The sequence below is a fragment of the Dermacentor silvarum genome, chromosome 1 (assembly GCF_013339745.2).
Source record: "Dermacentor silvarum isolate Dsil-2018 chromosome 1, BIME_Dsil_1.4, whole genome shotgun sequence".
NCBI classification, from domain to species: domain Eukaryota; kingdom Metazoa; phylum Arthropoda; class Arachnida; order Ixodida; family Ixodidae; genus Dermacentor; species Dermacentor silvarum.
This window is the reverse complement of record NC_051154.1, coordinates 134,467,566-134,481,717: the sequence shown is the minus strand read 5'-3', so window position 1 is coordinate 134,481,717 and position 14,152 is coordinate 134,467,566. Positions and strand designations below refer to the sequence as shown.

Genomic DNA, 14,152 nt, shown 5'->3' with positions numbered 1-14,152 from the left:
GTGTTGTGCAGAGCAGTGTAACATATTTCCGCCCTACGTGGAAGCGTAGTCCCGGTGCTTCCTAGGTAGAAGAGGACTGGCAGCGTTTCAGGTGGCTGACATGAACGTCATCATGGGAAGGCTGGAGAGAGCGAGTAATAGGTGTGACCGGAGAGATCTCGTAGGTCACGTCGGTCACCTGGCGGAGGACCCAGTAAGGACCGGAGTAGCGAGACATTAGTTTTTCAGAGAGGCCAACGCGGCGAATCGGAGACCAAAGAAGGACAAGATCCCCGGGAGCATAATTCGGCGGCACGGTAACGACTGTCATAAATGCTTTTCTGTTTGTTCTGAGAAGCACAAAGGCGACGGTGAGCAACTTGGCGTGCTTCTTCGGCTCGGGCAATGACGTCGCGGGCATAGTCAGACACGGATCTTGAGGGGTAGGCAGTATTGTGTCAAAAGGCAATTGTACGCGAATGTGACAAAACGGAGAGCAGTATCCCAGTCACGATGGTCATCAGAAACATACATGGAGAGCATGTTCGTTATTGTTCGATTAAGCCACTCAGTAAGACCGTTCGTCTGCGGATGGTATGCAGCAGTAAGTTTTTAGGTTAGTAGCGTTTGGTAGAACAGGAGCGGAGCAAGTCGTCCACAACTGTAGAGAGGAAGTAGCGACCCCGGTCGGTAAGAGGTTAACGAGAAGCGCCGTGGTGAAGAATGATGTTGTACAACAGGAAGTCGGCTACGGCTGTTTTACAGGAGGTTGGGAGGGCTTTGGTGATCGCAAATCGAGCTGTATAATCGGTTGCGACGGCAATCCACTTATTGCTGGAATCAGATGTGGGGAAAGGTCCCAGGAGGTATACACCAACACGAGAGACGGGTTCGGAAGGAACGTCAAGAGGTTGGAGTCGACCAGCAGGGAGCACAGATGGCTTCTTCCGGCGCTGACATAACTCACAAGAAGCGACATAGTGGCGGAGAGATTGGTATAGACCAGGTCAGAAGAATCGTCGCCTGACACGGTCATACGTACGATATTCTCCAAGGGGTTGGTACATAGTGCAGCTGGGACAGAACAGTGGTACGAAGATGCCGGGGAATGACAAGCAGCATCTCGGGTCCGCTGGGGTGCATGCTGCGCCGATGTAAAATTCCATCCTGGATTAAGAACAAGCGAAGGGAGAGATCGCTTGACCCAGATGTGAGCTTCTCCATGATAACACGTATGTTTGGATCTCTCGACGCTGTTCGGTATAGTGGGGTCAGCGAAAGCACATAGCGAAAATACAGAAGGAGAAGCATCGGTCGCAGGAACATCAGGAGGGTCGACTGGATGGCGGGACAAGCAGTCAGCATCTTGGTGTAAACGGCCGGACTTGTAGACAACAGTGTACGACTTTTCCTGTAGGCGTAGCGCCCAGCGCCCTAGATGACCGGTAGGGTTATTGAGGGACGAAAGCCAGCAGAGTGAATGGTGGTCTGCGGTGACTTTAAACGGCCGACCATATAGGTAAGGGCAAAATTTCGCCACTGCCTAGACAAGTGCAAGGCACTCACGCTCAGTGATGGAATAGTTCCGTTCAGCTGGAGAAAGCAGACGGCTGGCGTATGCAGTCACGCGGTCGTGACCTCGCTGACGTTGGCATAAAATGGCACCGATTCCATGACCACTGGCATCGGTGCGGACTTCTGTTGGAGCAGACGGGTCTAAGTGCACCAGAATGGGTGGACACGTCAGGAGAGAGATAAGCTTCGAGAAGGCGATTGCTTGAGCAGGGCCCAAATAAAATGAAACGTCTACCTTCAGAAGAGCAGTAAGAGGACGGGTGACTTCCACAAAATTGTGCACGAAGCGGCGGAAGTATGAGCACAGACCCACGAAGCTCCGGACATCTTTAGTACATGTGGCCACGGGAAACTTCTGTACAGCACGAACTTTGTCCAGGTCTCGGCGCACACCGGATGAGTCAACAAGATTACCGAGGATAGCAATTTGGCGGCGTCAGAAGTGACATTTAGATGAATTAAGTTGAAGGCCAGCGTTGCGAAAACCCGAAAGAACGGTGAAGAGGCGCTCCAGGTGCGTGGCAAATGTAGGAGCAAAAACGATGACGTCGTCTAGGTAACAGACAGATGGACCATTTGAGATCAAGCAGGAGTGTTTCCATCATGCGTTCAAAAGTAACTGAAGCATTACATAAGCCTGTTATAAGCCATCGGGCGTTATAAAGGCAGTCTTCTCGCGGTCGATGTCGTCGACGGCAACCTGCCAGTAGCCGGAACCAAAGGTCGATGGAAGAAAAGTACTTCGCACCGTGGAGGCAGTCGAAGGCGTCATCAATGCGTGGTAAAGGATAAACATATTTCTTGGTGATCTTGTTGAGGTGCCGGTAATCCACGCATAAGCGCCAGGTGTCGTCCTTCTTGTTAACTATAACGACAGGGGATGCCCAAGGACTAGATGATGGTTCGACGATACCTCGAGACAGCGTCTTATCGACCTCCTTGTGAATGACTTGTCGTTCATGCAAAGACACACGGTATGGTCACCTGTGAATAGGGTGTGCGTCACCGGTGTCAATACGGTGGGTCGTGAGAGAGGTCTGGCCTAAAGAGCAACCATGCAGGTAAAAAAATGGCTCTGAATGAGGCAAGCAGGTGGCATCGCTGGTCGGCGTGGTGAGGTGGAAGATCGGGAGTAATCATATTTGTCGACTCAGGAAAGACAGCCGGCAAAGAAGATGAAGCGTCATTGGGAGACGACGTAATATCAGCACTCAAGGCTGATAACTGGCAGTCTTCGGAGGAGGACAGCGTACCCAAGGCTATGCTTTGCTGTAGAACGTGGTCGCCAATTCCGAAGTTGACGATAGGAAGGCTAGTGGAGTTGTTGGTGATAGTGACTACGATGTGCGGAAGAGCAACGTGATAGGCAAGGAGGACGTCCACGACAGGAGAAACAACATAATCACTGTCAGGCACATGTGGAGCTAGAGAAAGGAGGACGCAGTTCATGGATTGTGGGGCGAGTTGAATGTGCTCGGCGGAGCACAGTCTGCTGGGAACTTCCTCGGGAGGGTCAGGGCAAGGCGAATAGAGTTGAACAAGTCCAGCGGAGTAGTCGATAAGTGCGGAGTGAGCGGATAGAAAATCAAGACCTAGAATAACGTCATGGGGAAACTCTTGAATAACACTAAACAAAACAGATTTTTGGCGGCCAGCGACACCCACGCGAGCGGCAGACATTCCTATTGTGGCCAGTGTTCTTCCATGAGCGATTCACACAACACAGGACGCCGCAAGTGTCAGGACTTTAGTGAGCCGTCTACGAAGCTGGTCGCTCATCACAGATATGTGCGAGCCGGTATCAAGCAGAGCAGTAGCAAGGACACCACCTAAGTACACATCAAGTAAATTCCTATCAGTCGGTAAGGTCAGTAGACTAATTGCAGTCCGGGTCGTTCTAGCAGCGTCACCCCTCGGAGCTGCACCCATCAGTTTCCCGTAGAGCGCCGGTACATTGGGGACGGAGAACGGCGAATAGTGGGTGAGCGAGACAGGGGACGTCGTGGTGAGGCTGAACAACTTTGCCGTGTAGATGCGGATGCCTGAGTCGAGTAGTATGGCTCTATGAAATCTTCCGGTGGTGGACGAGTACATGGTGAGTGGCGCTACAGTGGGAACGCAGACTGATATTGCGATGACGTCCAGGTATTGCGGCAGTGACGGGAAATGTGGCCAACGCGTCGGCAATTGAAACATATCGGCCTGTCATCGGATGTTCGCCATTCCGCTGGGTTGCAAAAAGGCCGAGAGGGGTACTGACGTTGCGAAAAAAAGATCTCAGGAAAGGCGCATGTATTCGGTCGGAGGAAATTTGCAGGCGCAAGTTGGAATCAGCTAGCGCAAGACAGGGGTAATTGGAGATCACAGGGAGAGGCCTTCGTCCTGCAGTGGACATAAATATAGGCTGATGATGATGATGATGATCCGATCAGTTGATGGAACAGACAGACTGAATGCCAAGGTTCGCCAACTCTTCTCTTACGACAGACTGCACTAACGAAATTGTCGGTCGCGAATCGTTAGCATAGGTGTGGAAGCCAACCGGTGCCGCGGCTTCGATCTTTCGCCGAACGACCCGAACGAGGCTCTCGGACGTTGGCAGCTGATGCGGAGAGTGAAGGTCCTCGCACAGCGACGTTGCACCTGTATTTGGAAGACGCGTGAACTGGTGTGCGATGCGACGACTTTTTGCTTCTTCGAAGCGTGGAGATTCAGTAATGACGTCGGCGATGGTGAAAAAATTCTTATATACTAGAAGATTAAAAGCGTCGTCCGCTATGCCCTTCAGTACGTGGTTCACATTATCTTCTTCTGACATCCGCTCGTCAACCTTGCGGCAAAGGGCGAAAACATCCTGGATGTACGTCACATAAGATTCGGTCGACGTCTGGACGTGGGACCCAAGTTCCTTTTGCGCAGCTCGCTGACGGTCAACAGGCTTGCCGAAAAACTCGCGGAGTTTTTGCTTGCATTGCTCCCAGCTCGTCAGTTCTTCCTCGTGGTTTCGAAACCAGACTCCTGCCGTACCTTGCAGGTATAAAATGATGTTTGCCAGCATAACAGTTTGATCCCACATGTTATGGGCGCTGACACGTTCGTACATTTGGAGCCACTCATCGACGTCAAGATTGTCGCTCCCGGAAAACGTGCCTCGGTCGCGGGGCTGGGACAAGATGACTGTCGGCGTTGTGGTAGCGGTTGCACCTGTCGGCATGGCGGCTGTCCCAGCACCGGCTCCAGCGGTCGTCATGTTGTTAGTGGCCAGGCTACGTCCGCTTCGAAGTTCCGTCGTGCACATCAGTACCCAGCACTTCCACCAAATATGTTACGGAGGGAAGAAGCAAGATGGGAAATGTATTGACAATATGTATACGATTGATAAGGATTGACACAACCAGCCAGTCACTCAAGTGTCGTCTTCTTCAGCCCCAAGTTTGTGCTCCTCTTCCTCGATGTTGTGCAGAGCAGTGTAACAATAAGTTCGGATCTACTAGCTTCTGAGTTCATGCGGTTTCCGCAGAAGGCTACCGGGGAACATAGACGCTATGAGTGTTCACGGCCCAGAAATTAAAAAAAAGCTGCCGCGAGACGCACTACACCAACAACATTGACGAAAAAAATCCGAGGTCTCGTCACTTGCTGCACTAACAACGTATATACGAGAAAAAAAATGTAATACGTCGCAAAGAGAAAGCCAAGTAAGTTGCGTGTGGGGATGGGGCATGGTTTTTTTTTTCTTTTTTTACGCAGTGACTCTGGTCGTGTCGACAAGCACGGCCACTGGGATGCAGACACTAAAATGAAGGGTGATAGACGGCAAAACAAGAAGGTGATATGAAGTCCCCGATTCATCTGGCTTAAGCACATGATAGACTCGAAGGACGGGCAACGCGCACTATGAACTGAAAGTACACTTCAGTAATTTATGCCAATTAACGAATGTATGCATAAATAAATAATTCCTCCAATCAGCACAGCGCTGCAGAACGCCATCAGTGAGCGCGGGACTGAAAGTATTTACTGCCTTACCTCCCAGAACTAATTTTTTTCTCTCTCTCTCTCAAATGCGATGCACATTTTCTTATCACTCGCGTGGAAATATTTTCCTAACAAGCGAACCCAACTTTGCGGGCAAATTTTGTGTCATTCGTTTGAAGGTACTAATGGATTGCTGCCTAATTTGTAAAGAACCTGAAAACTCTAGGGGTCCGCTCATGAAGCAAATCCAGAAAAAGATGTATAAGAAGCCCACTCCATAGATCCCGACGCTTTCTGGGAAAGTCTCTTTGAGAAGCGGACAAACGCCGACGTCACACTAGAGCGGCGGCGGAGGTGGCCCGGGCGAGGTTGGCAGGAGCGACTCGGCCACTCTTCCGAAATCAGCACCTGACAAACGAGAATTCGTAACGATTCAATGGCTTTTGGAAAGGGAAAGCAACAGTTGGGGCAGCTATAAAAGCCGGGCACCGCGCCGTGCCAATTCATCCGCACCAGCCACTGTGGACATTGCAAGCATGGTCAGTCAGGTGAGAGAACGGGCACCGCCGCGCAGGCAGGCACGCTTTCGGCCGCCCTCCGCAGCGGCGCGTCCACTTCCGCCGCCCGCACAGAGCGCGTAAGGTACCGCCGAGATACGTGGCTCGCACGGCATTGGAAGCAGGAATTTTCCTCGGTGCCGCACGGTTACCAAACAACGCACCCCTTCTCAGCGACTCCAGTCCAGAGCGCAGAGGGCGACGTCCTGGAATGGGCTTCTGCTTTTGTTAGTGGGTCTTTGCCGGACGTGCGACCAGATTCCTTTCCTCCGACCAAGTGCAAAGCTTGTCAAGAATGGCCCTACGTTGACGAGCTCTGCACTTCTATGCCGTCAGTCGGGATGAGGTTGCCGTACATACCCATTAGAATACTTGCAGACGACAAAGCGCACCTGACCGTGAAAGCGAGGTGTCAAAAATTAATTTTTAGTTGTCTGCCGACGTTAACGTTTTCAATTCGCCATAATTCTAATACTTTTGCGCCTTACCAAAGCACTTCCCAAGCTGGTTGACCAGTCAAAGTGGCATCACAACCTTGGCCTATGGTCTACCCTGCGCGGTAAAGTCTGTTTTGATGCAAACCCCGAAGCCCGTTAGCTGTCACTTCGCCTTCAAGCGCAACAGCACGGGCGGTGACACGTATATAACGCCTGCAACGAGGCCCTCGACGGAGAAACGTTATTTACACGTTACCTTTACCGAACTTGTACGCTCGTGGTGAGAGCGGCACCTTTATTCAATGAAATTGTAGGGGGCCACCCACCAAGACAGCAGTGTCGATGAGAGAGCAAATGGGGGAAGCCGATACCTAGTTGACATTAAGAAGAAGAAATGGAGCTGGATAGGCAATGTAATGCGCAAACCAGCAAACTTGTGCTCTATTACAGAGTTGCACATTGAGTGCCAAAAGAAGGTAAGCGCAGTCAAGGACGGCAGCGAATTAGGTTGTGTGATGAAATTAGAAAATTTTCAGGCGTAAGATGGGGTCAGCTGGCGTAAGACAGGAGTAATTGGAGATCACTGGGAGAGGCCTTCGTCCTACAGTAGACATAAATAGGCTGATGATGATGACACACCGCTTGAGATTATAACGCAGAAATGGTACATCCATTTTCCAGTTAAGCTGAATGTATTTGGCACACGCACTGAGTCAGCTTTCAGTGCCCAATCTATATATAAACCTACTGAACCATTTATTTCCGAAAAGTACCTTGGATTCAATCACGCATTTACGGACACATCAATCAATTAGGATTAAGAGAAAAGTACTGCGTTTTTTTTTTTTTTCAGAGCGAGAGTTCTCGGTACACATGCCTGAAACCCTACGCAGCCTTTATCACTACAGCAAAGTATGGCAGTTACCAAGGGGAAGAATTTGGCTGCAACCCTCTAAAAAATCACTGTATACTCTTATCGCTGCATAATCACTGCATACTCTTTATCGAATTCTATTTTGTCCACTCAAGGGACTTGGATCGAAATGTAGTTTATCAGCAACAAACATTTCAGTGTTTTCACAAGTGGCAGTGGCTGTTTAATTTAGAGATAATGCTAACGAATTGAGGAGGAGGAAATGGGTACACCGACCATTCCACTTCATTGGGCATGTTCAAGGGACCCATTTCGGTCAGAGCTCCAGCAAAAAATAAACGCGCTGCCGCCATGCGGAAGCAGCCTCTGAAATTAGTTTCATACGGTTGCCATTTAAGCAAATTCCTGGGCGTATGCTTGATTTTCTTTTCTGGCTGCTCCCTCCCTTTTCAGTGGCTACACAGTCGACTAATATTTTCTGACTCGTTTGCTGTTGTTGATTTGAGCCCTGTACTTTGCCCGGATTTCTTTCCGACAATCTTGTAGTTAAAGTATGTTGCAGTGGAGAACATTACAAGGGCGCACATCACAAGAGCCCAAAGATGCTTTCCTACACTGTAAATATGGTAACATTTATCTAGTTGCACATTTTCACATCTTTAAAGCCGGCGGCGCTCTTTACCATAAATAACAGGGAGATCCACGTGGATATTCAATGTTTTCGTTATATTTCGTTACATCTGAAAGTAGAACCGATGTTATTATTATTTGAAGGTGCTATGTGCACCTAATTACAGTGCATGCAAGTTGTGATGTTATACATGCGGCAAAATTGCACCTGGCGCCGCTGTTACATATTGTTGACTCCTGTAACTTTTACTCCTATTGATTTAAGCATTAGGTCGCACGTTACTTTAGGCCCGATAGCAGTATTAGTTAGAGCAAGGTACCTTTATTTAGGAACAAAAAGTGCCGGTTTCAAGAAAAATTGCTAAATGTGCACCTTTCTAAAGGTTACCTTGTTTACAGCGTGGAGTAGAATTACCTATTTGCGCATGCTTAGAATACGTGATCACATAAGATTATCATGGCGACAATCTTGTCAGATATGTACCATTTCAATTACAGGTATCTGTCTTATGTGAGCTTGTTCTACGTCTCCCTCCACACTTCTCGCAAAGTTTATTGGCTTTAAGATACTTTTTGCTCTCAACAGTGCAAACAAAGTCCGTTCCTGCATACAAATAAAGATCACCTTTTATACATTTCTTATACAGGTTCCCCGATACTTAGTCTTAACGAATTTCTCTACTATTCATGGCGTATGCTCGTATGGCGTGACCACTTGAGTCGATATATTTCACTAATGATTCGTCCATTCCTGCCCGGATGTTGGAATGGTGATGACTAACGCCTTCAAATTACGCCCTTGGGGCCTTCTGTCTTAAAATTCTGAACAAAGACGGCAATGAAACGGCATCGGCCAAAAGTGACTCACTCGTTGTAGTTTGCTTAGCCTCGTGCAATCAAAGCGTTTAATTCTGATGCCACCAAAGCAGCAGGTGCTTTTGCCCCCAGAGGTACTTCATGACAGTTAATTTTTGACCTAATCTTGGGTGTACAACACGATGCTTCCCCACTGTAATTTCAGCTTCACACGACGATTCTGTTTGCCTTGGTGGCTGTTGCTCTTGGAGGCTACCACGGAGGCCACGGAGGTCACGGAGGCCACAGCAAACAGTACAGGAAACAGGATGTAAGTAAGCCTTCATCATTTTCTTTCCTTTCATAACATTTCAAGTCTGCAAGTACATAGGGAAAAAATTTGCTACGAGGCGATTGGGGGGCTTAGTAAATCCAGTTTCGCCCACAATGAAAATAAATTCTAAAGAGACCAGATATGTGTGCGCTTTCAGTCATGCACGCCTTTTCCCTAACTTTCTCATACGCCCGTTTAGCCCTTTCTCTGAGCTCTGTCTGTTAAAATGCTTCCTCGCGCTACATGTAAACACCTTAACCTCCGCAAAAATGGAGCTATTATCATCTCATGACCAGAAAAACGGTTTGGTGCCACACAGACAAATTCTGACACACAAATTATTTTCGCGCGACTTGCAGTAAGTTACCCGCAGTTTCTACTTCTTTTTTTCTTACTTAGCAATGAAATGCTGTCTTCAGGAATACTTATAGTAAGAGACTGTGCAGGACTACGGACACTACCGGTTCGGCTACGACATCGTCAACGGCCACGGTGCCATTAACGGTCGCCACGAGAGCGGCTCCGCGTACGGCCCCGTCCATGGTTCCTACTACCTGGGAGACATCGACGGCCGCCACCGGCAGGTGCACTACGTGGCCGACAAGTGGGGCTTCCGCGCAATGGTCAAGACCAATGAGCCCGGTACCAAAACGAGCCTACCGGCCGCCGCACCCTACCACTCGGCCAACGGAAAGCACGTTCCCGCGTACGGCATCGGCGGTGGACATGGATACCACGGATAGGACTTTTCTCACCTGACAACCACTCTGAATACTACCGTACGTGTAAGGTTGTGCTGACGTCCACGTCGTTTCTAGTTCCCGGCTATGCACTCGCATTTCTATGGTGTTAAAGTGACAAAGAGCCCGCGCGATCATGATGATGATGATGATGATGATGATGATGATGATGACTGGCATCCCTTTTGAAACGGGGTGGCTACAAATAAGCCCTTAGCCTGCTTGATTTAATCAGGTTCTACTACATCTATCGCTACCTAGCCTTTTGCCTATCTGATCTCGATCTTAACTTTCCTATTTGAAACATCTATAATTATACTGTATCATTACCTACACATGAAATGACTCCGGTTCTATCACCTCTGCTTTTCGTCCACCAATATTCTAATCGTCTCTAATTTATCTCGGCATTATCACACACACACACACACACACACACACATTAACAGATACAGATACACATTATCTCACATTATCGCGTCAGGGCACCCCATGCGATTTAATCAAACCGGAGTCATTCCTTATGCTGTTCCTCATAGCCCAGGTACCAACTTCAGGTAGTCAAAAAGCAATTTAGCTATATTTTTAACCGATGTTTTGCTTACGACCGCTACGTAAACTTTTTTTTTCTAGAACAAAAGCGACAGGTAGACGCACCGGCATTAGGCATAGCATACTTCAAAACGATGCCAATTTGTATGTTTTCAGTTCTAACCTCATCATCAATCATTTCCACACTTCAGTGTCATCCTTAAAGAGGATTTACAGTGAACACGCGATCATGCTAAACGTGCTGCGCGCTATACCATGGTTCAAGATATTATCTTCAGGCACCGAGACCATGCCTTCGACGCCAAGCCTATTAATTCCAACTCTGGGCGTTCTCAGATGAGTGATCAATGGTCGGTCTAAGACACGCCCTTTTTACGTAAGTACTTTCCTTGTGGGCAATACGTTCGTCTCGCATGCTCTAGTGCACGTTCCGGGGACTGCTGAGGATAACTGCGGCAACCGACCGTTTTCGTTACACTCACTATTAGTTCCTGTGCAGCGCCCGTGCCGCAGTAAGATAACGAATCGCATGCTAACGCTGCATGATAAATAGCCCACGCACGGGTTACGAGCAGAGCACTAGACTATTCTAGTACGCGACGACAGTTCTAAAACGGGAAGGCACACTATCAGGAAACGTCGTTCGCATCGTTATCAGGTAGAACAAATAAGTCCCAAAACGAACAAAGGTGTGCCCGTTTGGTTGCTGTAGAGGTTTGTTATGACGACATTGCCAGAGGTCGGAGTTTAGCCCAAAAATAGCGCTTACCAAGAGCCACAAGCGTCGTCATTATTTGTTAAAGATTCCGATATTTGCATCAGCAACTCAGTAGCAAACTGGCGAGCTCCATGTAAGTGAACTGATAGGGCTTCGTTGCAGCAGGGAGTGCGTTACGTTTTCTTTTCGTTTATACGCGAAGCAATACGCTAGAAATAAAAACTGTCTTCTAATATGCATGCTGCTTGTATAGGATACTACGTCATCAAAAAATAACTCGAGAAAATTGGCTTTACGTTTTTCCACGTGCCAGCATTTGGAAATTTAAATATTTTACTTAAGGACAGTGAAATGTAGTGCATCCTAAACAGCCAGGTTAACGAACTGCGGGGGCGGAGACATCTACGTCATAGCGCTCTTTTTCTTAGTCAATCTCGATTTCACGAGGCACTGAAGCTGACATAATTCGTCGTTTAGCTTATAGAATATTTCATCGTTCAGCTAGATAATATTTAGGACAGATTTAAAATTGCTCGGATTCATGGCCACTGAACATCATTATGTTAAAAGCGTATTTATGTAATTCTGGTAAATGCGCAGAAAAACGCGCAAATTGCTTCTTATTTAGAGCTAAGGTTAGGCTAGAAGTCACGAAACTCGAATCGTAATTGATGCAACTGAATTGATGTACTGAGAAGCATTCGTTTCTCAATACATAAAGTGAACCTGCCTTTAAGTCAGGACCAGTGTGTACATATTTTGCTTCCTGTATGTTTCTTTTGTTCTTTTTAACAATTAGCATTAAGACAGTGACCGCTGCTGGTGGTAAGCTATCTCGTGGCATCATAAGATATTCGTTAGTAGCATTGTTGGGCATTGCGCGACTGCGGGTTCATTTCAGTGGTAGCGGAATGTTTAATTGGAATACGTTCTATATGGACTCGCCGAGGTGATCGCCATGGCGTTCTGCTGCTGAGGCTGCGACGTATTTAATTCTAGTACATGACTGTGATTCGTGACGGAAGTAACTACTCGCTGTGCATTAACATAGTTAGCCTAAATTTTTAAACAGTGTACGCTCTGTGAGCTGCAGGCTTTCCTTATTTGACTGGAGTGCTCGGAAATGGGGTCAGCAGACACGAAGCTTTCTTTGAGCTGTTTACCATCTTGAGGTTACCCGTAATTGCGGGAAAGCATTGAGTCTTCCAAGTCTGCGCGAAATATTTCATTCGCTTTAATTTTTCGCGTGGCATTTTCCCACAAGCTAACCTGTTTTCCCCAAACATGCTTACACAAAAATTCGACATCATAATTCTGTTTCTATAATAAAAGCGCGAACATTTCGTTACTGCGAGACAATTCGAAATACTAATGTAGCCACCATGTGCCACAGAGGATGTTGGATTGAACAATGCTGTGTTCTACTCGTAAAGCTTTTTGATCATCAGAAGGCCTATGTCGCTCATTGACACCTACAATATTACTACAATGTTATTACAAGCCTTGCAATATAGCTTTCGCTATAATGACTGGCCCCCGTACATTCTTACGAACCGTTTTTGCATACTATGAAAGCAATGAATCGAATTCCTATCCTGCTGGTTCGTGCGTACTGCTCACTCTAGTCGGTGTTCCCAGTCATAGTCTAGAGCCGTCTCTCACAGGCCAACTCCTGCAGGTCGAAAAGGGACAACGACCGACCAGCGACTCCACTTCTGCCTGTGAACCTCGTACGTGCTGCGCGTTCCTCGTGGCTCCCAGAGAGCATCAAGTCTGCGTCTTCTGTCCACCCTTGCTCAGTCCGTGCTTCTTGTGGGTGCTCGCCGTATATAATACATGTACATAAATAAATTATTTCCTGCTACCGCACTGAAATAATCGCCTGCTATTGTATCTTTCCATTGCTTCACGCTCACACTACAGCTCGTACATTCTCCAGGCCATTCTGTACAGCTTGCACAAGAGTGTCTCGCTGAACATTCAGTGTACGACCATTATAAAAGTGTATAAATTAGGAGATTGGTAATAGTTGCACGATGATAACAGGAATGGAAGACAGTGTTGAACTGACAAATAAACTTTTCATTTAATGGAAAAGTATTAATAATGTTCTTTTGAAGCGGTAATTGTTTTACTGCATCGTTCAATGATACGTGAACAAGCTAAGTCGAGCAAAGCAGAACGCGTGCGTGAGTGTGTGTGTGTGTGCGTGAGTGTGTGTGTGTGTGTGTGTGTGTGTGTGTGTGTGTGTGTGTGTGTGTGTGTGTGTGTGTGTGTGTGTGTGTGTGTGTGTGTGTGTGTGTGTGTGTGTGTGTGTGTGTGTGTGTGTGTGTGTGTGTGTGTGTGTGTGTGTGTGTGTGTGTGTGTGTGTGTGTGTGTGTGTGTGTGTGTGTGTGTGTGTGTGTGTGTGTGTGTGTGTGTGTGTGTGTGTGTGTGTGTGTGTGTGTGTGTGTGTGTGTGTGTGTGTGTGTGTGGTGTGTGTGTGTGTGTGTGTGTGTGTGTGTGTGTGTGTGTGTGTGTGTGTGTGTGTGTGTGTGTGTGTGTGTGTGTGTGTGTGTGTGTGTGTGTGTGTGTGTGTGTGTGTGTGTGTGTGTGTGTGTGTGTGTGTGTGTGTGTGTGTGTGTGTGTGTGTGTGTGTGTGTGTGTGTGTGTGTGTGTGTGTGTGTGTGTGTGTGTGTGTGTGTGTGTGTGTGTGTGTGTGTGTGTGTGTGTGTGTGTGTGTGTGTGTGGTGTGTGTGTGTGTGTGTGTGTGTGTGTGTGTGTGTGTGTGTGTGTGTGGTGTGTGTGTGTGTGTGTGTGTGTGTGTGTGTGTGTGTGGTGTGTGTGTGTGTGTGTGTGTGTGGTGTGTGTGTGTGTGTGTGTGTGTGTGTGTGTGTGTGTGTGTGTGTGTGTGTGTGTGTGTGTGTGTGTGTGTGTGTGTGTGTGTGTGTGTGTGTGTGGTGTGTGTGTGTGTGTGTGTGTGTGTGTGTGTGTGTGGTGTGTG

At 47.8% G+C, this 14,152-nt stretch overlaps 1 protein-coding gene across 2 annotated transcripts; it reads left to right on the top strand.

Moving 5' to 3' along the window:
• The first annotated feature begins 6,051 nt into the window (after positions 1 to 6,051).
• On the top strand, positions 6,052 to 13,074 carry LOC119460583 (adult-specific rigid cuticular protein 15.7-like). Of its 2 annotated transcripts, none has more exons than XM_049655592.1 (4): positions 6,052 to 6,080; positions 9,052 to 9,156; positions 9,606 to 9,938; positions 12,834 to 13,074. In XM_049655592.1, exons 1-3 carry the CDS (start codon positions 6,069 to 6,071, stop codon positions 9,900 to 9,902), a joined length of 414 nt encoding a protein of 137 aa, XP_049511549.1. In that variant the 5' UTR covers positions 6,052 to 6,068; the 3' UTR covers positions 9,903 to 9,938; positions 12,834 to 13,074. The 2 variants fall into 2 exon arrangements, with proteins under 2 accessions (XP_049511549.1, XP_037577539.1); XM_037721611.2 differs by having other exon boundaries at positions 12,848 to 13,072.
• The last annotated feature ends 1,078 nt before the right edge of the window (positions 13,075 to 14,152 follow it).

Excerpts from the sequence above, each read along its gene's own strand:
- LOC119460583 (XM_049655592.1), top strand. Across the intron at positions 9,157-9,605 it reads AACAGTACAGGAAACAGGAT|GACTACGGACACTACCGGTT; the intron begins GTAAGTAAGCCT and ends GAGACTGTGCAG.